Genomic DNA, 25,139 nt, shown 5'->3' on the forward strand with positions numbered 1-25,139 from the left:
GGGGTGAGCTCCTGTTGCTCGGTCCCAGCTCCTGCCAACCTAGCAGTTCGAAAGCACGTCAAAATGCAAGTAGATAAGTAGGAACCGCTACAGCGGGAAGGTAAACAGCGTTTCCGTGTGCTGCTCTGGTTCGCCAGAAGCAGCTGTGTCATGCTGGCCACATGACCTGGAAGCTATACGCCGGCTCCCTCGGCCAATAATGCAAGATGAGCGCGCAACCCCAGAGTCGGTCACGACTGGACCTAATGGTCAGGGGTCCCTTTACCTTTACCCTTTACCTGACAAAGACCTCCAACATGCACATGCTCAGAGAAATGCAGTTGCGTTTGAGGAAGTTTTCATGTAGACTTTTACATGCGGCCCTGATCCTTTTTACGGAAGGGCTGGGTATAAATCTGTAAAAAAAATAACTGAGCCCAGGGACTGAAAACTGGTTCGCCAGAGCTTGATTCTGATGGCGAGACCTGCCTCCAGTTTCAGCTCTCCATCTCTTGCTGGAGAGTCCCCCGTTAGCAGATATAACCCCACAATCCTTAGCTGACCCCTTGACCACTGTGTGTTGTGTTGTGTTGTGTTGTGTTGTGGGGGCTCTGATCTTTGCCGCCCTCATCGCCTTGCAGGGGACAGCCATCTGTTTATCCAAACAAGGCACTTGCCTTTGTATCTTATTACATGCAAGAGGGGGAAGAGGGAGTGGGTGGGATTTAATTTCCAGGGAGCAGGTAATGATCGGGCACATAAATATTAAGAAAACCAGTTACGTTGGCTCGAATTAAAATGCAAACGTACAGAATTTTCACTCCCTCCCTAGAACCAACAAACCAGACCAGACCAAAAGGAGGAAAAAATATCTGTGCGGAGGAGGAAAATGGATGGAAAGCACGACAAGAGCTGAAACAGGAGAAGTTCTGGGTTTATTTTTCTGATGGGGTTCCTGCTTCTTTGCAGGAAGAAACTCAGCAGGTGCTGTTTCCAATTTTGAATCCTTATGAGGAATCCTTATGAGAAAGCCTTATGAGGAACGGCTTAGGGAGCTGGGTATGTTTAGCCTGGAGAAGAGAAGGTTAAGGGGTGATATGATAGCCATGTTCAAATATATGAAAGGATGTCATATGGAGGAGGGAGAAAGATTGTTTTCTGCTGCTCCAGAGAAGCGGACACGGAGCAATGGATTCAAACTTCAAGAAAGAAGATTCCACCTAAACATTAGGAAGAACTTCCTGACAGTAAGAGCTGTTCGGCAGTGGAATTTGCTACCAAGGAGTGTGGTGGAGTCTCCTTCTTTGGAGGTCTTTAAGCAGAGGCTTGACAGCCATATGTCAAGAATGCTTTGATGGTATTTCCTGCTTGGCAGGGGGTTGGACTGGATGGCCCTTGTGGTCTATTCCAACTCTATGATTCTATGATTCTATGAATCAAGACACTATTTCATTGAAGGGCTAAGAAATCTCTGCTCATTGAAAGGAACATGCAGTCAAGGTCCTTGGAGTCAGTACAACCTCAGAGACCAACGAGGGTCTCAAAGCTAAGATGGCGATGGAAGGGTGAGCCATCGCTGGCAGAACTGAAACTTGGTTGTGTAAAGTCCCCTTTCCATTGCCTTGCCTGAATGAACGTGTGACATTTCCACCTCCCACCCCACCCCTGCCTCAGGTACCCATTTCCCTGCTGCACAGGGGGGGGGGAGTTATTTAGTCATGCAAAACGACAGGAAAGAAACAGATCTGCTTCGGTGAACCACCCGAAAACAAGAGGAAACACTGTGAAGCACCGCCAACTCCTAGCAAAAGATCACCGGGGGCCAAAGCTTTGGTACTGTTCAAGTGTGTTCTCTCCAGGGTGTTGTGTAATTATAAATTGCCACTGTTTCCTTCTTGCTTGGGCCTCCTCTGCTTTGAACATCAGCATGTGTAGCCTACCCTTTGACACCCCACCAATCAAAATTGTGATGCTCGTCTTTTTTTTCTTTTTCTTTTTTGGTCCCAAGCCCTTGTGGGAGCCAGCTGATCCTTGAGAGAGCACAAGACCGAAAAAACAAGCGTCTTTTGGCCCGGCGCCCTGGCGCAAGCCAGCTGATTCGTGGCAGAGAGCAAGACCAAAAAAACCGAGTGTCTTTCAATCTGACGGTCTGGCGTGAGCTGGCTGTCTCATGCCAGAGCTCTGGACCAAAAAAGGGACCTAAAAAGGGACATTCCAGGATCCAATCAGAAGCTGTTGATGCAGCCTAGAACAGTATTAGCTTCTTTTGCAGCTACTTCACACTGTTGACTCATGTTAAGCTTGTGATCCAGGCAGGCTGCAGCTATTCTCTTCAGTGAATTCACTCAGTAGGAAGCACTCTACACTTCTGAGTCATCAGAGAGAAGGCTAAGACACATAGCAACACTTCTGCTGCTCTTTGGGGCTGTGGTCATAAGCTCTCGAAGAGACAGTCCAGGTGGCCAAACAAGATTCCACCTAACAAGCTAGTAATACGTCCCAGACTCCATGTGTCTCTCCACTGCTATACTTCTCTCATGTGGGAGTCTCAAGACACAGTTTCCGACAATGGTGCCAGCTACCATAGAGTTTTCTCATACCCCCTCTCCTTTTCTGGATCAATAAAATCCACTCCAGAGCTGAAAGAAACACAGTCTCCTCCATTTCTAGCTTTCAGGCTGTGAGTGGTTATTACAGAACCAAAATGGTACCAGCTGTGGACAAGGGAGTATGAAAACATTCAGAAAGAAACCTAAGCCTGGGAACTCAAGAAGAACCCAGTGTGGACTGAGCATGCTCAGTGGGCGTGGAATGCATGACAAATCTGGGCAGAGGAAGAACTGGAAAATCAGCAAAATTCTACATGGAAACTTTTGGTTACAGGTCACACACACACACACACACACATTCAAAAATTAATAAATAGAATAAATCAGCTTTAGAACTCTTTTTTTAATTTTGAAAAGCTTAAAGATCACTTTTGGAAAATTTATTGGAGAGCTACTTTTGAAAAATAAAGGCACAAGGGAGGTTCTCTTGCACGAGCACCATTGAGATTAGTCTGAGCTGTGAAACTGAAGCTTTGGTGACAGGACTCCTCAATTCAATTCAATTCAATTCAGTCTTCTTTATTGGCATAGAAAGAGTACGTCGTATACATGGATCAAAACACAACACTGGCAGCGAGTCGTAATAGGAGATACTTTAGGATAAAGCTGTCCAGACATCATGAGATACAAAGGTGGCTCTTGGGACCTATATGGTGATGTAGTTTCATGGCATCACGCAAAAATCTTGCCACATTCTCCACAACGTCATTCCTACAGTTATTCAGCAGAAAGGACACCCTGGAAGAGTCGGTGAAATAGATCCCCCCCCCCGGGCAATAAAATAAAAACGTGTGATAGATTCGATCTGTTTTGTGCCACAAAGGCAGTACCTTTCAGAATATGGGATTTTCAAAAAAATCTACCTTGCAGAACTGCAAACGGCAATACATTAAATCTTATAAGGGGGGTCATAAAGGTGATGTAAATTTGGAATGTCCTGGCCAAATGACAGGACATTTCAGTAGATTGTGTGCTATACCTTAATGTCTTCTTGGTTAGTTTTAAAGTACTAATGTTTGGTTCGGAATCGGTGAATTTCGATTTCAGCTTCTAATCTTTCCAAACTTATATTTGGGACTCCACATTTTCACACGTCAGCAATTCATGAAAATTCATTTGCATTTTAGATTTGATTTAATATTCATTATTTCTATTCTGCTTTTCCATTATTCCATTATTAAATTAGGAGAATTGCTCCCAATATACATGGGAGGCTGTATATTTTATTTGCAATTTAGCCTATTATGCACATTTCGGCAAAGCAGTTCCCCTTAATACAATGCATTGCGGTATATAATTTTCACCAATATGTGCAATTTTTTTCCGCGCACTATGCTTTAGCATATGCATCTTTCTGCATATCACTTGGCTGAAGAACTGCATTGCAAAATTCAGAGCGGTGTGCCTTTTGCGGGATGGTTGTGTTTCGGTTTGCATATTGTTTCAAAACATGCAGATTACATTGGTTCGCCTTTAAATGAGAATTGAACTCAATGGCTCCCCCATCCCTACGTTTGGTATTGGCTTACTGAATTCAACGCTTCAAATATCCAGCTTTCCTTTAAAAACCACCCTAAATTTATCAGCTTCAAGAATTGAGGATGTGTGCATGTGTGGGAGGAAACCCATTCAAATTAGAATGCTAATTTATGGCAAGCAAACTAATGTTAGAAAAAAAACCCCACCCTCAAATTTAATTATTTACAATTTTGTGTTTTCCTCTTGTATGGGGAGGGTGGGAGGGGAGTTTCCCTAAATAGGGTCTGCCCAGTACCCCAGCTTTGGGTACCTCTTAACAACAAACCGAATGCCCAAGGAATCAGGAGTGAAGGAGTACCACATTTGATCTAGCAGTTCGGCTGATGATAGCTAAGCAAGCAAGCAAGCAAGCAAGCAAGCAAGAGCTGCATCAAGAGCATTGTAGCCAAGCAAAACTTGTTCCAAAGTCAGGTGTGGCACACCTTGCCGAGGATGCTGCAAAACTTTTCACTCCTCGCCTGGACTCTCTCCCAAATTCCACTTGTCTGTTACTCTGTCCTGGTAAGTACAAATGTCTTCATATGTATCAGCTAGTTCAACCATCAACCCCTGCAAGGAAGCAAAAGGGAGAAAGTTTGTATACAAAGGCAGGGATCCACTCTTGTCCCCAGACAAATACATATTCATCATTCACTGTCTTTTAAATCACCAGCAATGGCCAAAAGGCACCCAGGTAGCAACCATCAACGGGCAGCAGCAGGTAGAAGGGGCAAAGACCAGCATTCTATCTTCCCACCCCACAATCACAGAAATGTATGATTTGTAATCATTATGATTTTCATATTTGTGGCAATATTTTTGTGTTGATTTGCTGTCATTGCTTTGGGTTGGGTTGCCCCTCACCCCCAAATTCCTCAAATGTACCAATGAAAAGGCTGGACCCGAATGACATTACAGAACCACACAACTTGTATGGCTTTGGATTGCAATATATTTTCCTACGTCCCTTCTCCGCAAACACTTTCTCTCGCTCGCCGGACGACAGGCACACAATTGTTTTAAAGCACTCAGCAGTCACCTGAACACAGATTATGCCATATACAAACACCATTGTCTTCCCCCATTCACTTAGGACTCGCCTCCTCCTTTTTCTCTTTCACTTGTGTGAAGATGCTGACACATGTATACTGTCTGCCCCCCTCCAAGCACCAGTAAGTGATAACTTCTGCAAGATAAACACTTCTGCTCTTCTTCAAACCCAGTGCTCCACCAACAGCTTCTAGTCTGGCTCTCTTTGCCCCTACCTTGGCTGATGTCTGAATGAATTCCTGTACTTTCCCTTCTCTCTCCTGCCAAAGATAGACTACCCCACTTTCCAGCTTTACCATTTTGAAAATACCTCGCTCTGTTGCTCACCTCGTACGTGTGGTCCTCAGCTGGTGCATCCTTGGCATCACCCTGAAGGAGAAATAGCATCACATTATTCCAAGCTGTTTAGTCTCTGTTTGAAAAGGAACTGCTAGCGAAGCATCCTTCACCTTGACCAGTGATGGCGAACCTATGACACGCGTGTCAGACGTGACACGCAGAGCCCCCACTGCTGGCACGCTCCCCACCGGCCCATTTGCGCTGCCCCCCCCATTTGTTCTCCCACTCCTCCTCACGCTACAGCTTGTCTCCGCTGTTAAAACCCGGATCCTTTTTTGTTGTTGTTGCTGCTGGTAGCCAGAGATTGGTTTTTTAACCCTTTCTGTGCTGTTTTTTCTGGCGCTTTGGCAGACAATGATTGGGTGTAACAGCGTTCATTTTTTAACTCGTTCTGTGCTGGGGTTTTTTGGCACTTTGGTAGACTTACGTTGGTGCTGCGTGTTAGTTCCAGTGAAGGTATTATTCGTCATTTATTTCTGTTCTCTTCCCCCCCACCCAAAAAAAGCGCAGCAGCTTTGGGGCATCCCCCCAAAAAACAAAGCAACTTTTGCACCCCCCAAAAAAACCTCCCAAACCAAAATTATGGTTTTTTTCTCGAAGTGACACACCACCCAAGTTATGCTTGGTATTTTTGCGAATTTTGACACACCAAGCTCAAAAGGTTGCCCATCACTGACCTTGGCAATTGTTGCGTCAGAATCAGCAGAGTAACTGAGCAGGATTGTCTCAAACAAGGGCTTGGGGAAATTGCCATGGATGATGCTGAAGGGGCAGTGCCAGGGCTGGTGGGCAGCGAGATGGTGTTGCCCAAAGGCCTACAAAAACTTGCACCTGTCCATCTAAAGATGGTCTAAAAAATACCTATGCACACTACCAAGCAACACAGTTTCATGGGACTTCATGGGTGATTCAGATTAATCAGTGTATATTGAGAAGGCCTTAAACCAGGGGTCAGCAAACTTTTTCAGCAGGGGGTCGGTCCACTGTCCCTCAGACCTTGTGGGGGGCCAGGCTATTTTTTGGGGGGGGGAATGAACGAATTCCTATGCCCCACAAATAACCCAGAGATGCATTTTAAATAAAAGCACATATTCTACTCATGTAAAAACACCAGGCAGGCCCCACAAATAACCCAGAGGTGTATTTCAAATAAAAGGACACATTCCACTCATGTAAAAACATGCTGATTCCCAGACCGTCTGCGGGCTGGATTGAGAAGGCGATTGGGCCGCATCCGGCCCCCGGGCCTTAGTTTGCCTACCCATGCCCTAAACCCATTGCGAGGGAGTCCTTGGTGGGCCTTGGCTAGTTCAGGAAAACCTGGAGGCACCAGGACCAGAAGTGGAGCTGTGCAGAGATGGAGGCAGAGATCAGCTCTTTATAAGTTGGTGTGTTGCTGAGTGCCTGGTGCCAGTCCCAACATGATGGAGGAGGAGGAAGAGGAGGAGGACAAGAATGACAGAGGAGAAGCACAGAGAAAGCCAGGAGGGCAAGGAGGAGAGAAACACAAAGGGAGAAGTGTAGGTGAAAAGGGATGAACGTCAGATGAAAATGGCATGGCCCCAGCGAGGACAAAGTGTAGGGTAAAGGAAAGAGGAATAGGAAAAGGGGGGATGGGGCTTTTAAGCTGCTGTGGCAAGCTACTAAGAGGATAAGAAGGAGAGGAAAGATTGACAGAAGAAAGGACTGTGTACATAACAGAATAGACTGGGGTCCTATGATGAAACTGAGTAACCTGGGGTTCTGAGATCTCTTGGGATCTGACACCCATTAAAGCTCTAGCCCAGGCACCCCCAAACTTCAGCCCTCCAGATGTTTTGGAGTACAATTCCCATCTTCCCCGACCACTGGTCCTGTTAGCTAGGGATCATGGGAGTTGTAGGCCAAAACATCTGGAGGGCCGAAGTTTGGGGATGCCTGCTCTAGCCTAAATATCTGCACCAGCACCTGATCTCTTGTCTATTACACCTCTGCAACGCCATGCTGGATACAAGAAGTGGCTACCCAATAGGGTTAGTCATGGAGGTTCTGTGCAAAGCCCAGTCTCTCTACATGGGAGGTGAGACTTGGTTGGGAAAGTACAGAACAGGTCCTCTTTCACAGTAGCTCTGATTTTGTGGAACCAGCTCCCCAGTGGCTGTCATCTGTTGGCTCTGCTTTGCATGCAGTCAGGAAACAGCGCTACAATATAATCATGATTTCTTATTTATACCCCTCCCATCTGGCTGGGTTTCCCCAGCCACTCTGGGGGGCTTCCAACCGAATATTAAAAACACAATACGCTAAGACTTCCCAGTTTGATCAAGCTGATGCTACTTGCAGGCTGAACCTTAAAAGACTTGCCACATATCGGTTATCATGGCCTTGTTGCAAATGGGTTGTTTGTATTTACTGCTGTATACGCACAATGTCTCAAAAAAAACCCCCAAACAAACTGCCTTTTAAAATGAATGAAATAAGGTTAGGACGACATCATTGGGCTGTAGCAGCGCTTGAGCACCAGCGATGTCAGAATTTGGCATTTCCACAGGAGGGCCCAACTCACTTACCTTCCCCATAGTTAGAAACACAGGGACACTCACAAACAGGACAATAAGAAGGGACTGGATCACGATGATGGCATCTTTCAGGGTGTTTCGTTTCTGCACTTGCTGAAATGTGCTGATACCTTAAAAAGAAGGCAAGATAAGCTCAGCCTATGGCAGGCATCCCCAAACTTCAGCCCTCCAGATGTTTTGGACTACAATTCCCATCATCCCTGACCACTGGTCCCGTTAGCTAGGGATCATGGGAGTTGTAGGCCAAAACATCTGGAGGGCCGCAGTTTGGGGATGCCTGGCCTATGGTCTGTCATTCTGTGGCACCTTGGCTGCAATGCGACTATGGTTTCTTTTGCATCTTTGAACACGAACGACTCCCCACTGTAATACACAGCCCACAATGCAGTGTGACTGTGAGCATGGTTTGCATTTGCATAAACATCCAGGGTTCTAGTGGAATCCAGTGTTGTGCTATGGCGATGGGTCTGTCAGTGTAAGCATTGTGGCTTGCTGGATGGAACAACCCCACCCATCTCCTCCACGGGGTGTGGGTGGGTGGGTGTCTCACCCAGAGCCAATATCTCTCCCATCCATCTCCCCGGAGCCAATTCTGGGGGGCAAAGCAGGAGGAGGGAAGAAAGAAAGCTCCATTGCACAAGTGGACATCCTTGTTCTGGGCTTCCAGTAACAAGACTCATTAACTGCATCCTTCCCTTTGTATGAACAGAGCAAGGATGGGCCCCTAAATGGGATCAGAAACAATCCAAGATGCCAGGCAATACCTTTTCCTTGTGAATATGTGGCTGTTCCCTGCATGTGCCCCATGAAAATAGGGACATCCCGTTCCATAATGATAATTTTACTATTTATACCCCACACATCTTACTGGGTTGCCCCAGCCACTCTGGGCAGCTTCCAACATATAAAATAAGAAGAATAAAACATTAAATATTTTTTAAAAAACTTCCCTAAACAGAACTGCCTTCAGATGGCTCAGGGGTCGGATAACTCCATACCCTCCAACATTTCTCCGAGGAAAATAGGAGCATCCTAAGGAATAGTGAAAAGGGACGCAGGTGGCGCTGTGGGTTAAACCACAGAGTCTAGGGCTTGCTGATCAGAAGGTCGGTGGTTCGGATCCCTGCGACAGGGTGAAGCTCCCATTGCTCGGTCCCAGCTCCTGCCAACCTAGCAGTTCGAAAGCACATAAAAGTGCAAGTAGATAAATAGGGACCGCTCCAAGCGGGAAGGTAAACGGCGTTTCCGTGTGCTGCTCTGGTTCGCCAGAAGCGGCTTAGTCATGCTGGCCACATGACCCGGAAACTCTATGCCGGCTCCCTTGGCCAATAACGCGAGATGAGCGCCGCAACCGCAGAGTCGGTCACGACTGGACCTAATGGTCAGGGGTCCCTTTACCTTTAAGGAATAGTGGGACATTCCGGGATCAAATCAGAAACCGGGACGGCTTCTCTAAATCAGGGATGTCCCTGGAAAATAGGGGCACTTGGAGGGTCTGTGCCCTGCTTCATGGTTACTCACAGCCACAGATTACAGGACCTTGGAAGCAGGGAAAAGGAGTATGGAAGCAAATTAAAGCTATTCACCCATGACTCGCAGTTCAGTGCCGCAGCAATGCTGCTGACTATTTTGTGTCTTGTTGTTCTCACAGAAGTAGATGCCATTGTCGGCGAGCTGGATTTTTCTGATCTGCATCAGGACCACCGATTCGTTCCTCAACACCTGGACTCTGGAAGTGTTCACCATCTCCTGATGCTTGCCATTCTCCATCTCTTTGTACCAATTTGCCGGAGAGCTGGATACGCACCTGAAGGACACCTGGCTGCCCCACCTGGCAGCGATGAAGCGTATCTGCGTTGGCGTCTCGGAAACTACAGCATGTGCACAAAAGGTGAAAAACCACAAAATGGCAGCGAAAGGGAGGGCGGAGGTGAAGAGATCTCTCTCTTTTTATCAAAACAAGACAAAGCAAAGCTCTCTGGTGATTTAACGTCTAACTGGAACCCCATTTTACACATATTTCAAATGTGAGCACAATTTTGAAATCTGAGCTCTGAATTAAACCTCGCTCCAGCCCTAGGAGGAAGACTATGACTATCACTTTGAGAACAGCAAAAGCAGCTGGGAGGAGAGAAGAGTTCAGGGGTATTTTTTTTAAAATCCATTTTGTAAGTTGTGTGCCCTTCTTTCTCAATTTGATCCTTGTTTTGCGGTGTTTTATGCATTGTGACTTGCTGTTATCTGATTGATTATAGTTTAGTAATTCTTTATTTTAATCGGTAAAAGTTACCCGGATTCCAGCAGGAACTTATGAGGCGTGCCCCGATTGTAAATGAAGCAGTACATCCACCCCAGAACTTACGTCAGTATTGAAAGTGGGGTCATATATAGCTGCCCCAATACCACCAGGAGCATAAATAATAATGAGTGTGCAATATACAGGATGTCTGGAAAAGCCCTGTGTCTTCAGGATTCTAACTTACATGGCCTCTTGTAGGCAGTGGGGGAGGAAGAGGAGTGCGGGGGGGGGGAGCGCCCCACCCCCGGCAGCGTGATCCTAGTGGGGTGCCAGCATGGCCTTCTCCCCACCCGCGATGGGTGCCACGCCCCCAGGATGCGCGCTAGCCCCACCCCCACCTGATCTCCACCCCCCACCCCCGGTGCCGGAGCATTAAGCTCTGCCGCTGCTTCTAGGAGTCATTGCAGTCTGTCACGTTCATCTCTGCTGGAAGAGGAAAGGCACTTTGAAAAGGAGCCATTTAAACATTCAGATGAAATAGTTTGCAGTTTCTACATGATTTTTACGGCGGCGCTTTAGCGTTCATTTTGCATAGGACCCTGAAGAATTTGCACGACACTGGAAGGTGGGAGGCAATAGCGTCCAGCTATTTCCTTCTCATTGGCTTGCGATTTTAGCAAAAGAGTGGGTGCGAATGCACGATTGTTCTATTTCATCCAAGCCCACGAAACAGCAGCACTGACCGAGAGCCCGCAGCCTAGCGGTTAGTGCGTTAAGTCTTCCAACAGCGTGTTTGCTCAGATATTAGCGGCACTGAGCAAACTGGGGCTCGCTCAGACTTAGAGCGTTGCAGGTTTACAGCAGCCCTTGTCACGTGTTACTTGTGTAAAAAGGATCAGAAAGGGTGACACCCACGCCTTGGTAATCGCCATAATGTGAAACTTTTGGGGTGCTCGGCCACCCCACCTCCTGCAGCTTCTGCCATGCCTACCCATGAGTAACGTTGGAAGATAGCTGCCACAGTAAACCTGCTGAGAAACAGATCTTGTTCAATTCAACATGACCTACTCTCTGGTATATGAGACCCAGGTGGCGCTGTGGGTTAAACCACAGAGTCTAGGGCTTGCCGATCAGAAGGTCGGCGGTTCGAATCCCTGCAACGGGGTGAGCTCCCGTTGCTCGGTCCCAGCTCCTGCCCACCTAGCGGTTCGAAAGCACATCAAAGTGCAAGTAGATAAATAGGTACCGCTCCGGCGGGAAGGTAAACGGCGTTTCCGTGCGCTGCTCTGGTTCGCCAGAAGCAGCTTTGTCGTGCTGGCCACATGGCCCGGAAGCTGTCTGCGGACAAACGCCGGCTCCCTCGGCCTATAGAGCGAGATGAGCGCCGCAACCCCAGAGTCGGACACGACTGGACCTGATGGTCAGGGGCCCCTTTACCTCTTTACTCTCTGGTATAGGATTGTAGCCTTAGACTACCGTAGTATCACAGAAGTCATTCAAGGCCTGCCGTTAACGTCATGTTATTACGGTATTCCTTAAGGTATTTTTTGTGCATATCCTACCTAGGTGTTCTGCCCCCCCCCCGATGGATTTTCTAGGGTCTTGACGTTGGGCACAGGACCCTCTGAATATTGAGGGGGCCAAGCACCCTAAAAAAAAGATAGGGCTCCCAAAGTGCCCCACCCCAAGGAGTCGATGCCCTCACCTTCATCCCTGACCATTGCCTATGTTAACTGGGAGCTGTAGTCCAGCAACATCTGGCTTGAGACATGCACACTGTCCCCTCAACTTGCCGTCCCCATTTGAATAAACCGACAGGCCCATTTCACCGAAGGGAATAGAACACGAGCGAGAAGAAGCCATACCTGTGACCACAAAGCAGGTTCCCAGCATCACCCAGAACACTCCGCAGACCCGCATGAAATAAGGCGCCATGGCCAGTTGAAGCTGCCAACTCAAGCCCAGCTGCAGACCTGGTGAAAACACAACCAGCTCTCAGTTCCGCCTTTGAAAAACTGAAAGTGCCGAGGCCTCTCCCTGGCCGATTCTCTGTTTCCTGCCCATGTAAATGCAGCTGCGATGGAGGCAGACCCTTTGGGCAGGGCGCACTCTTGTCATGTGACCAGGGGCTGCCACGGGTGGGCAGTTTGACTGACAGGGCTGCCATGGAGAAGCGGCCATTGGTAGGTTAAGCATATAGTTGGGACAGAGACTGGCTGGCCTGTAGCAGATGCATTTACACAGAAGTGTAGTGGTATTTAAGAGTGTTAGACAAGGAGCAGGGAGACCCAGACTCATATTCCCACACAGCCGCAAAGCTCACTGAGTAACCTTGGTCAAGGGACTGTGTTTCAGCTAGGGCTGGAAGGATCAGTCAGTTTTGGATCTCTCCATTTCTCATTTCCTCCACTTTGAATTCAGTGCTCCACATTTCTGCAGCAATCTGCCATTTTTGCTTTAAAATCCTCGCGAACATTTTCCAGCCTTTTAGCGCAAATTTCACCTAACAAGTTCATATTTTTTTTGCATACAGTGTGCATGCTTTTGCAAACAATCCCTCCGACCGGAATGCATTATTGTATATTATTTTCAGCAATGCATGCACATTTATGCACACTTCCCCCACATGTATTCATTTTGGGACGGCTTATTCGCTCGGAGAACCTGATGTTGCAAAATCTGGATGAATTTTGAGCTGTGATTCAGTTCTCATATTATTTCGAAAAATTTGAGATTCAGCTTTAAATGCAAACTGAATCAAATTAACACACACACACACACGTGCCTTTGCCCAGTCTAGTGTTGGTGTGAAGATAACAGGAAAGGGTGTGTGTGCGTTTGTATGCATGTGATGTTCCTCACCATATGCTACTGTCATGGAGGCAGGAGGAGGAGGAGAAGGAGGAGGCGGCCTGGCCCCTCATGGTGGCATTGGGACCCAAGGGGAGGGGAGGGATTCCTGCTGCCACTGCTGCAGTCCTCAGCGCATCTCACAACAGTGATGGTGTCAGGCTTTGGGGAATCGGTTTCCTCCCCCCAGAAGATCAAATGAAAGGAACGCCTTACCAGTTAGAATCTTTAACAATCACAGCAAGAGAACAAAGAACACATCTTCTAGAAATGGCGGTGCTCCCAATTAAGGGATACTCGCCCCTCCGTCCCTATTAATCTACGTTACTCCTACGTTTTGTAATCTGAGTTTGCACCCTCTGTGCTTTCTGTTCTGACACTTTCTGAGCTCTCTGGGACTTTGGAGAAGGGGTGTGAATGCTATTCGGCTTCCGGAAAGCATTCAAAACCCAGAACACTCACTTCCGGGTTTCGATCGTTTGGGAGCCGATTTGTTCAGGAGTCAACAAAGTGTTTGAGATCCAAGGTATGACTGTATTCCATTGGCAGTGAGCATTTATAGGGGCCATGGGGATGATGATACAAATGTAGAATAGAATGTCCCTATTTTCACGTGAGGAATGTTGGAGGGTCTGGTTGGGATTCCTCTGAGCATGTAGGCTCCATTTAGCTGTCGTGGCTTCTGACCACCAACAGATCCAATCTCAATGAATTTGTCTAATCCTGATCTAAAGCCCTTTATCTTCTCTGTGGTCATCGTGGATCTTCCATGGCAGTCCGTTCCAAAACACAGAAAAGTTCTGGTTTTTCTCTTTTCATTGTCTGCTCATCAGTTGCTCGTCTTCCTCAGCTGGCCTTTCTCTGACATAGCCAGATGCAAGAGTAACTGAAGGGCCAAGCTGTGGCCCTCTCTCGGTTCTGGAAGCCTGCCGAGGCTCATCTGCATGGCTTGTTCATGAGGTTGGTTCGGTGGAAGCAATTTTGTCCTTGTGCGGCAGCTCCTTCCTAACAAAGCGCTAATACGGACAGCCTGCTCTAGTGCCGGTTTGACACACAGGAACGGGTGATGATGTGACCCCCTTCGCCTCTCTGCACCATTTCGCCACTCATTCCTATTCAACAGAGAGTCGAGTTTCACACTGCCATCTTTGGGGCAGCAAGCATTGCATCCGATCAAATATGGATCTCTCTCCCTGTGGTTTCATTGCCTGGAACTGATGTTCCATCTACTGGGACAAGCCCCGTGCCTTTGGAATTAATGTTCTACAAGGACATGCTGTTCCCACAAGTGGGGAAAACAGATAATCGTGGATGAATTTGCAAAAAAGGCCTGTCAGGAAGACCATAAGGACACAGTTGTGTGTACATTTGAAGTGACCTCACCTCGCTTGTTTAAAAAGTATTGTAGCACACAAAGCTGGCACCCAGAAGGGGGTAGAGCTGGACCAGGGGTCAGCAACCTAAGACCCATGGGCCAGAAGTGGCCCAGAGGTTGTTTGACCGGCCCACGAGCCGCCCCCAAACTGAAATGCCCACTCGTGCCTGGCACTAAACCGGCGCAGGGACTCGCCTCTGTGGCACTGGAAATTGCATCTGCACAGACACCAAAAATCGTGGGCGCGTATGATCCAGCCCACAGAGGGCTCTCTGCAGGACCGATCTGGCCCAGGCAAGATAAACCTTGTTGACCCCTGAGCTGGACTTTCCTCAGTGTCCAAGCTCATTAAGGTAGAGATGGGTAGCCTCCAGATAATGTTGGACTACAACTCCCATCCTCCCTAGCTAGCAGCATGGCCAGTGGTCATGGATGATGGGAATTATAGTCCCCCCCCCCAAACAGCTGTAAACTGAAGTTTGGGGAACCCTGGACTAAGTAGGGTGCCATATTTTGAAGTGCAAAAAAGCGGAGACATTTGCCGACTTCTGCTTTTAACCATAGATCGCTATGACGACTCTACCCATGAAAAAGAGGATGTGCCCTGGAAAAAGAGGACATATGTCCACAATATACACCTAAAGCACACTGAACACGCGTGGCTTCTGTAAAATATCATGGGATGTATCATTTACCACTGGCAGAGCTACTATTCCCAGCACCCTTAAGAAACTAGTTCCCATTATCCTTTTTTTTGAGGCGGGGAGCCATGAGCTTTAAATGTATGGTGTGAGTGTTTATGTAAGGTGCTGCTGAGACCAGCACTCTTCTGCTGCAAATATGCTTGCTGGAAGACTGGAATTTTCAGAAAACCCATGACTATTGGATCCATTCAGGTAGTTCAAGAGCAGTGCAAGTATTTGCCGTTGTTTACTGGGAATTTACTGGGACCCAGGAGGCGCTGTGGTTAAAACCACTGAGCCTAGGGCTTGCTGATCAGAAGGTCGGCGATTCGAATCCCTGTGACGGGGTGAGCTCCTGTTGCTTGGTCCCAGCTCCTGCAGTTCGAAAGCACGTAAAAATGCAAGTAGATAAATAGGAACCGCTACAGCGGGAAGGTAAACGGCGTTTCCATGTGCTGCTCTGGTTTGCCAGAAGCGGCTTTGTCCTGCTGGCCACATGACCTGGAAGCTGTACACCGGCTCCCTCGGCCAATAATGCGAGATGAGAGCGCAACCCCAGAGTCGGTCGCGACTGGACCTAATGGTCAGGGGTCCCTTTACCTTTACCTTACTGGGAATTGCATATTCAGTGTTTGAAAAATAAGCTCAAATATGGCCATATGACTAAATTATGTCCATGCTGCAGTGTTATGATTCCGAACCAATCTGTTTGCGATTTTTTTTCTGAAGTTCATATGGTCTTTGTTTTTAAAAAGAAATACATGTGCATTCCTGTTCATGTGACATATTTCTTTTTGGCGTGTGTTCCTATGTTTTTGATGGATTAATAAAAACAAAACAGAAGGAACAGCTGCTTTTGCTCTCCTAGCCAGCTAAAGGGAACCTGGGAAGGGAGCAGACACAGGGGGTCCCTGAGGGCTGAGAATAATAACATGACGGGAAACAGAGTTACGATGTGGCAAAGCCCTTTCCCATAGCTACTAGAAGTACTTCTGAGTAACCCTCCATTTCAGATGCCCACCAAAGCTTCATTTGCACCAGAAGCCTGTGATATTTTTTAACAATTAAAAGAAGAGAAGGCCTCTGAGCATGTGCCAAATGCAGGACTTACTCCAGGACCCCATCCTGGCTTGACTTCTTTTCAGTTCCAGGGCTCAGCCCATAAGATGCAAAGCAGCAAAGTGAGCATAAATATTTGAGTATTAGTTACAGGTAGGTAGCCGTGTTGGTCTGAGTCAAAGCAAAATAAAAAAATTCTTTCAGTAGCACCTTAAAGACCAACTAAGTTTTTATTTTGGTATGAGCTTTCGTGTGCATGCACACTTCTTATTGGTATCTGAAGAAGTGTGCATGCACACGAAAGCTCATACCAAAATAAAAACTTAGTTGGTCTTTAAGGTGCTACTGAAAGAATTTTTTTTATTTTATTTGAGTATTGTTATAGATTGGGGGAGGGGGAATCCCCCTAAACCCTAGGAATTAATAAATGGTAGGATTTTGATTATTTGGGATGTGAATGGAAGAGGAATTCCTGAGCTAGTCCATGCAAAATGACCTGGCCAAGTGAGGGCCATTAAGAAACAATTCAAGGCCATGGAGAGCCAACTGGCAATGCAAGAGAACTCCTTCTCCCTTGCCCTGAGGTCCGAACAGAGACTGGGGGTTTGAAAGGTGGCCAGGGTAACTGGATTCGAGGTGACAGGAAAAGTGAGTTTTTAGCAGGCTGTTCTGGGAAGGAGTGAGAAAGAGTAGGATCCATCTTGGGCAGGCTGGCTGAAGGTTGGTTGGAAGAGGTGCCTTGGACTCCGAGGCTGTACAAGCCCCTCCTGAAATGACCATGCTGTAAGGTCTGGACTCCCTCCATGCACACTGAAATTTAGGTTTATAGGTTCATAAACCATATTTCTTAAAGCTGCGACAGTCTCCGATGTGTCTCGATTCTCCAAAGGATTACAGACCCTGGGTGAGTGCCTGGAACCCCCCTGGGATTCTCGCAGAGTGTGGATGGTCGCACCCAACTTTTGTAACAGTATGAACAGATATTCCCTTTCTCATATCAAAATAATGGCAAGCAGCTCTTCGCCTATTGGGAAGGAAAGGACTTGGGGGGCATGTTTTGCAGGCAGGCTTAAGCCACATCACCTCTTTCTCTTTCTCTTTTTAAACACCAAGAAAGGCAGGCAGGTGCGGGTGGAAGCATTAGTAAGAAAACCAGCTTATAGTTCTGAATGTAACAATAGCTCATTTACAGTTTATTTTAAGAAATGTACAAAGAAAACATTGCACAATGTTATGGAGTTAAAGCTTTTTCTTTCTTTCTTTTTATCACAGAGTGTCACATAATGTACAAGCAACAGAATCTATTTGAAATGGAGCAGAGTCCTCTTTTCCACAGCTGTTCCACAGTTGAAAACTCTCGTCTCAGGTAACACAATTCCTGGATGGCCCCCTGCTCCGTGGAGTAGCTGAAAAAAAATTGGATTTTCCAGTAGGCAATTGGGAAACTCCAGTTTTGCCACTTAGGAGGAGAAACATCCCCAACAAGACTCCGCTGGCTAAAATGCAGGCATCCGATCCTGAAAGATGCCCCCAAAGAACTGTAGTCTCTGCTTGGAGAAGGGGGCGGGACAGGAAGATTACCTTTAATTGGGAGAAAGATTCACTGTGCTCAAGCAATAAGCCAGGTATCCATTAGCAGCGTTCTCTCTCATTCCCCCAAAGGCATGTGCAAAACCGAACCAGTGATTTTTGGCGATCAGATTAGACGCCGAGACAGACGCAAAGTTAATTTGGGGTGCAAAAAAATAAATTTATTCCAAAGTGCATTTTCCTACCTGAAATTGGCTTGCAAAGCTTCAGGTGGCTAGGCTTCTAATCTAAATTTTAAAAACGCATTCCAGATATTACCCGCTTTGAAGGATTTGGGGTGGATTACAGTGGTACCTCTACTTACGAATTTAATGTGTTCCGAACACACATTTGTAAGTCAAATAAATTTCTAAGTCGAATCCCATAGGAATGCATTGGGAGAAAAAATTCGTAAGTCGAAGCAACCCTATCTAAAAATTCGTAAGTAGAAAAAATCCTATCTAAACTGCATCCAAGATAGCGGACGGAGCTCCATTTGTAAGTAGAAAAATTCGTAAGTAGAGTTATTTGTAAGTAGAGGTACCACTGTACTATGTTTTATATATGCTGTAAAACGCCCAGAGTGGGCTGGGGAAACCCAGCCAGAGGGGCGGGGTATAAATAATAAAGTCATTATTACTGTATTATCATTATTAAGACTTGAGGTGCAGTTCATCAGAGCTTAAACCCAGAACCTAGTGGCAGTTCCGGGGTTCAGACCAGGGACGAGTCGAGTAAGAATATCGAGGAATGGCATCCTGATCAAGTGAAAGTCTTCTGTGTGCAAAACTTTTTTCTGAAGGGAGACCTACACTGGGTGCACACAAGCCAGCTGTGTGGGATGGTAACAGGAAGGCCACGGCACATGCATTAAAGCAGGCATTCCCAAACTCGGCCCTCCAGATGTTTTGGGACTACAATTCCCATCATCCCTGACCACTGGTCCTGTTAGCTAGGGATGATGGGAGTTGTAGTCCCAAAACATCTAGAGGGCCGAGTTTGGGGATGCCTGCATTAAAAGGACAATAAACACAGGGAGGACAGCTGACCCTATTAGGGTGCCATGTGTGGTCTTAGTGCACTAGACCTGTGGTATGTACCGTACAACTGCGCATACAAACAGGAGATGGAGCTTTTGGGTTCTGCTGTTGGCCGGGTGTGCGTGTGCTCGGATTCCCCCCTGCTCCGCTCCTCAGAAGACACATGGAATTGCCTCCAAATCCAGCGCCGATACCCCTTCCCCTTAGAATCACAGAATCATGGAGGTACCCACTCCAAGGGTCATCTTTCTAGTGCAGGCATCCTCAAACTGCGGCCCTCCAGATGTTTTGGCCTACAACTCCCATGATCCCTAGCTAACAGGACCAGTGGTCAGGGAAGATGGGAATTGTAGTCCAAAACTTCTGGAGGGCTGAGGTTTTAGGATGCCTGTTCTAGTGCAGTGTTTCCCAACCTTGTGCCTCCAGATGTTTTGGGACTACAACTCCCATCATCCCTAGCTAGCAAAACCAGTGGTCAGGAATGATGGGAATTGTAGTCCGAAAACAGCTGGAGGCACAAGGTTGGGAAACACTGTTGTAGTGCAACCTCCTGCAGTGCAGGAATCTCAGCTAAAGCATCTGAGACAGACGGCCATCCAACCTCTGCTTAAAAACCTTCAAGGAAGGAGACTTAAATATTTCAGGCCCTGTCAGGGGACCTCCCTACAGGGGGTCTCCCCGCATCATCCTGACCAGCACTTTGCCCAGCGAGAGCAGCAGCAGCGGGTCACGGGGAGGAAACGAGGATGGGAGCAGAGCGGAGGAGGCAAGGCTCAGCGATGTATCAGAGCTCCTGCACCACTCTAGCCAACAAGTAGGAGAGGGAGCACAGCCGCTTCCGGCGCCCGAATTGAGGCACGTGTCCAAAACGCAAGGTTAGAGGGCGGCGTTTCGGGGTGCCCAAGCTACTATGCTGGCCCCGGAGCAGAAGGGCGCCATTGCCGGATTCTGCGAGTGACTAAGAGGTCATGTTTTCCTCTATCTCTGCACTGTAAATACTATGCACGATAAAACCGTTAAAGACAGAACGGACTTGGGCGTGTTTACTCGGGAGTAGCCGCAACAATCCCCTGACAGGCCCTATCCAAGTTAATCCAATTAAACAATTCCTCGGCGCCATCTATACTTTAAGACGAAAGTATGATTATGATTATTTTATTTAAAAAAATCTGTTATTTTAAAAACTGCTCTGGAGAAGGTGAGGTGGTGGTTTTGTGATGTTGTGCAGAGTTGCCATCTGGTGGAAGGAAGCAGAATTGGTTTTTCCTGGACTCTACCCTGCAGAGAAGGTTGTACTGTACGTGTGGAGCAAAACAGACTGCTCTAGTTATGCATGTCTATACATACCCACTATCTAGCGAATTGTTTGAAGTCCACAGGATGACACCCACCTACCCACTCACTCCTCATGGGTCAAGGGATGATGGCTAATTTTCTATTAACCTCAATGCTTCCATTGTCAAAACATCCTGCCATTTGCTGGTTCTATTTGAAATTGCTCAGCAAGCCTTCTCTGGGGGATATTTTATTTGCACACTTTTTTTTAGTGGTTAGGAAATTGTGCAGATTATCTATCTATCTATCTATCTATCTATCTATCTATCTATCTATCTATCTATCAATCATCTAAAATGAAAAGGTAAAGGATCCCTAGGTGGTTAAGCCCAGTCAAAGGCGACTCTGGGGTTGCAGCGCTCATCTCACTTTCAGGCCAAGGGAGCCAGTGTTTGTCCACAGACAGCTTTACCAGGTCATGTGGCCAGCATGACTAAACCGCTTCTGGTGCAACAAAATACTGTGACGGAAACCAGAGTGCACAGAAACGCCATTTACCTTCCCACTGCAGCGATACCTATTTATCTACTTGCACTGGCGTGCTTTCGAACTGCTAGGTTGGCAGGAGCTGGGACAGAGCAACAGGAGCTCACCCCATTGCAGGGATTCGAATCACCGACCTCCTGATCGGCAAGCCCAAGAGGCTCAGTGGTTTAGACCACAGTGCCACCCACATCCTTCCTATCTATCTATCTATCTATCTATCTATCTATCTATCTATCTATCTATCTATCTATCTATCTATCTATCTATCTCTGCAAGTGGAAAAAACAACAACAAAAGCTTTATAACCCGACTGGATTCTTACATCAACAAAACTGCAGTCCCCCCTCCCCTTTTGGGTGGGTGGCAGCCTTTTCAAAGTTCGATCAACTGCTGGAGGAGGTCAATGATCCACACTGCCCAATATACTGTTTCTAACAGATGGCAATAATGGTTGCCTCAGAGGTAGAGTGTGGCAAACAGAACAAATAAACCAATTTCTTATTGTCAGATTCGGTGGGGTGATGCAGGGCTAAGAGAGGGTAGCGAAAACCGGTACTGTTTCCGTTCTTAAATATTCATGTGTCTCCCATTATTTAAACTGGCTGGGCTGAGGGCACAAGCCACTGGGAACATCTTCTTGCGTGGGTGCAGTTGATATAAACGGATGTTTACCAGGAATATCTTGCCTTTGTATTTCTGGGGGGCTGGTTCAGGAAACTATTGGGTTATCCAGATAGCAGGTCCCTGAAGTTCAGCCTCTGAGATTCCCTTTCCTCAACCCTGCACATGGGAACAAACCAATGCAGACTCCAAGCTTCTATGCTTCTATACCCCGCCTGCTGTGTGGACTGGGGTGGGGGGGGGCAATGTGGGGAAGTGGTACCGTCAGGACAGGACTTTGGGGCAGAAGTCCAGGACTCCATGCAGAAGAATGAATCTAAAATTACTCAAATGCACCACTGATGGAGCGGAGGGAGAGGCGAAGCAAAACGGCCTATCATTTCTGAACAGAATATATAGTACTATGTAAAAGCGCAGCACATCTTCCTAGGTAATTGGTAGAGAGTGAGAACAATTTTAAAGCTGACATTAAACCCTGAGAACAGATCAGCACATTACTTTTGCTATTTATTTATTTTTACTTTTAAAAAATAAACGAAATAGAGCGTTCAAATGGTTAAGACTCTTAATTGCACTTTAAACCATTTCTAACACAAAAAAAATCTTGTGAGTCCTTTCAAATACCCGAAAGGAAAAAGCTGAAGCAAGTTTTTTTTTTTAAGACATTGTGGATTTTTGTTCACCAATCTGTCCCCTCATTTCAATTATTATTCAGCTCCATTCACCACACCTTTGCATGCTGGAAACAATCCTAAGCCAATTGCATATCAGTCTGTTTTTAAGAAATACGTCCTTTTTTCATAAGAAGTCAGCTCCACAGAGCCCTATCCAGATGTTAATGTCTGAGAACCAGTACAGACGGCAGTTCTTCACTGCTTTTGGGAAAGCAAACGAAAATGGGTGAAGACAGAAGTTTTCACAAAGTTTGTCCAGCAGATAGCAGTTGTTAAATGCAGGGCTCTGTGAATTCTACTTTCCGTGATCGTATGGGCACTGAATTCGGCATCTTTAAAACCTCTGCTTTTGTTGAAAAAGCAAGCAGGTATCTAGGCCTTGAGGCTGCAAACATAAAGCTTGAAAGTTTTTTGTATGTGCATGTCTGTTGCATGCCAGTGATACAGAGGCAAGTTTTTTGTTCGCCCCTGGTAAGCAGAATAAATTATGCAGAATATGCAGCCACGGGAAAATTTGTGTAATTGATTCAGGCCACAAAACCCAGTTTTTCATACCTTTTTCTTTTTAAGTGAAGCATATACACAACTCTGGTTGAGTTCCTTAAAACTGGTCTTCTGGTTCCATGCCTAAGCTTGAACATGGCAGGGCTGAAATTATGAAGACTTGCATCTCTGGCCATTTCCTTCTCTTCTGACTCTTCTTCCAAGACTTCTTAAAAACGCTAGTAGGGAAGCACTGAAAACAGAACTGGCCCTGGAACATGTGACACCGGACGTCGCCTACCGTTAAACTAAAACACCTGTTCTTTTCACCTGTAATAGAGATCATTCACATTAACCTCATGAGGAAAAAACGAGGCATCTTCGCTCATTGTGGCAAATTTGGACGACAACAACAACGACAAAACCCCAACTTGAAACCAGAAGAGGCTCTGTTTCCAAAGTTACGATGTTGAGCTGAGTACCGGGAACCTAGTAAGAGAAGGTGGTTAGCTCACTACAGCACATGATTTTGGAAGGGCCCCTGCGAGAGAAGTCTTTTGGATCCGGGTGCCAATTGACGGTTGGCCAAAAGTGCTTTGCATTATACAAACGACTCTTTCACACCACGTTTGGTGCCCCCCTTCTCTTTACTTTTGCTGGGATCGTCTTCCTTTGTTCCGCTGGGATCTTCCTTCTTCTCTTTCATTTTCCTGGGGTCGCCTTCTTCCTTTTCCCCACGATCTGCCTCTCTCTTGGTTTTGCTAGGGTCGTCTGTAGTCTCTGCGCTGGCGACTGGTTTGAGTTCAATAGGTGGGGACGTTTCTGGAAGCACTTGGGTGTCTACCTCTGAGCCTGAAGACCCATATATTTCATTCATTTTCTTCGCAATCAATCCTTCTTTCTCTGGGGCTCCTTCCTGCAGGGTCTCCTCATCCTGGCTGTGCCTGTACATGTAAGAGGCCTGTTTCATCGACCGCCTTAATAAATACCGTCGAAACGCCCGCTGGATTTTGGTGGCACACACCTCCTCCTGCTTCCTTTTCAGTGTGGTGGTGATGGGCTCGTAGGAGACCTTTGAGGGGTTGGCAGCCATAAACTTCTCCTCCATGGACTGCTTCAGGGCATCCATTTCCCCCGAGTCTCCCAGCACTTCTTTGGTAAGTGCAAAGAGGATGTCCAAGCAATGTATCTTATCCCCAGGAACCATGGGCAAGTCCAAAGTGATCAGCTTGATCTTGTTGGGCTTAGGGATCCGCAGCGGAGGTTGCAAGGTATCCGTAAAGTCCGAGAGTATGGCGTAATCAATGAACTGCGTGGCTTCAGTGTCAAACTTCTCCCAAGTCTCATAGAACATCTCAAAGTCGTCTTCACACAGAGGTTCGCTGCTCTCCTCCGTGGCAACGTTGAAGTTCTCCAGGATGATGGCAATGTACATGTTGACCACTATCAAGAAGGAGATGATGATGTAGCTGCAGAAGAAGAAGATGCCAATGGCAGGGTTGCCGCAATCGCCCTTCACGTGGCTGCCAGGGTTCTGCAGTTCGGGATCACAGTCCGGGGGGCCGCTGTTCAAGATGGGATTCAGCAAGCCGTCCCAACCGGCTGACGTGGTGATCTGGAAAAGGCAGATGATGCTGTTGCCAAAAGTCTCGAAGTTGAAGATGTCGTCCACGCCAGATTCCTTCTTCACGTAAGCAAAGTTGGACATCCCAAAAATGGAATAGATAAACATGACCAGGAAGAGGAGGAGGCCGATGTTGAAGAGCGCCGGCAGCGACATCATCAAAGCAAAGAGGAGCGTCCGGATACCTTTGGCTCCCCGAATCAGCCGCAGGACACGCCCAATTCTGGCCAGCCGGATGACCCTGAAGAGGGTGGGCGATACGAAGTATTTCTCAATGATGTCCGAGAGGACAAGTCCTGAAAGACAGTTGGGAAGACGTCATTTTTTTCAGAAGCTCTTGACCATCATCAAAAAGATATTTTTTTTAAAAAAAACTGTTAATAGCAAATGGATTTGCAGAGGCAGGGGGCCTTCTCGGTAGTGGCACCCGCCCTGTGGAACACCCTCCCATCAGATGTCAAGGAAATAAACAACTGACTTTTAGATGACATCTGAAGGCACCCCTGTTTAGGGAAGTTTTTAATGTATGATGCTTTATCGTGTTTTATCGTAAAATTCTGTTGGGAGCCACCCAAAGTGGCTGGGGAAACCCAGCCAGATGGGTGGGGTATAAACAGTCCTTTCTTTCCTAAAAAAATGTTTAGGGGTACTCTCATTTTGACTCAAGAAAACCACCATTTTATAGTTCAAATTGGGGGAAATAAATACAGTAAATGGACAAAAGTACAAAGATTCACAAAATACCCCTGCGTCCTCCCAGAAAAAAAGCACTGGGTATAAATAATAATAATAATAATAATAATAATAATAATAATTATTATTATTATTCACACTGTAGAAAAAGTTCCGTCTTTTGTTCTAACAGCAAGCTAAACTGAGATGTCAAAGGCGCAAAGAAGCACGAAAGAATTAAAAGGAAATGGCATTTTAAAACACCACCATCTATCTGATAGGGACCTATGAGCTTATAAAATGTTGATGGCGTAAAGCAGGGGTGGACAACCTCAGGCTCCTGCTACAACCTTGGCCCACCTGGACGGGGTCATGA

The 25,139-nt window shown here is 46.8% G+C and overlaps 2 protein-coding genes across 2 annotated transcripts in view; both read right to left on the minus strand.

The window, feature by feature from the left end:
- Positions 1-2,963: 2,963 nt before the first annotated feature.
- CD79B (CD79b molecule) lies at positions 2,964-12,313 on the minus strand. The gene is made up of 5 exons (XM_035135812.2): positions 12,158-12,313; positions 9,640-9,924; positions 8,045-8,163; positions 5,484-5,525; positions 2,964-4,676 (listed from the first exon to the last, which is right to left on the minus strand). The coding sequence occupies exons 1-5, from the start codon at positions 12,225-12,227 to the stop codon at positions 4,575-4,577; spliced, it is 618 nt and encodes a 205-aa protein (XP_034991703.1). The 5' UTR covers positions 12,228-12,313; the 3' UTR covers positions 2,964-4,574.
- Positions 12,314-17,431: 5,118 nt separating this feature from the next.
- SCN4A (sodium voltage-gated channel alpha subunit 4) overlaps positions 17,432-25,139 on the minus strand; it is a 93,597-nt gene continuing 85,889 nt past the window's right edge. The window contains exon 26 of the mRNA XM_060282321.1: positions 17,432-24,387. Within this exon, the coding sequence (XP_060138304.1) occupies positions 23,069-24,387 (1,319 nt within the window). The 3' untranslated portion in view covers positions 17,432-23,068. The remainder of the gene's footprint in view (positions 24,388-25,139) is intronic.

Source organism: Zootoca vivipara, chromosome 13 (assembly GCF_963506605.1).
Source record: "Zootoca vivipara chromosome 13, rZooViv1.1, whole genome shotgun sequence".
NCBI classification, from domain to species: domain Eukaryota; kingdom Metazoa; phylum Chordata; class Lepidosauria; order Squamata; family Lacertidae; genus Zootoca; species Zootoca vivipara.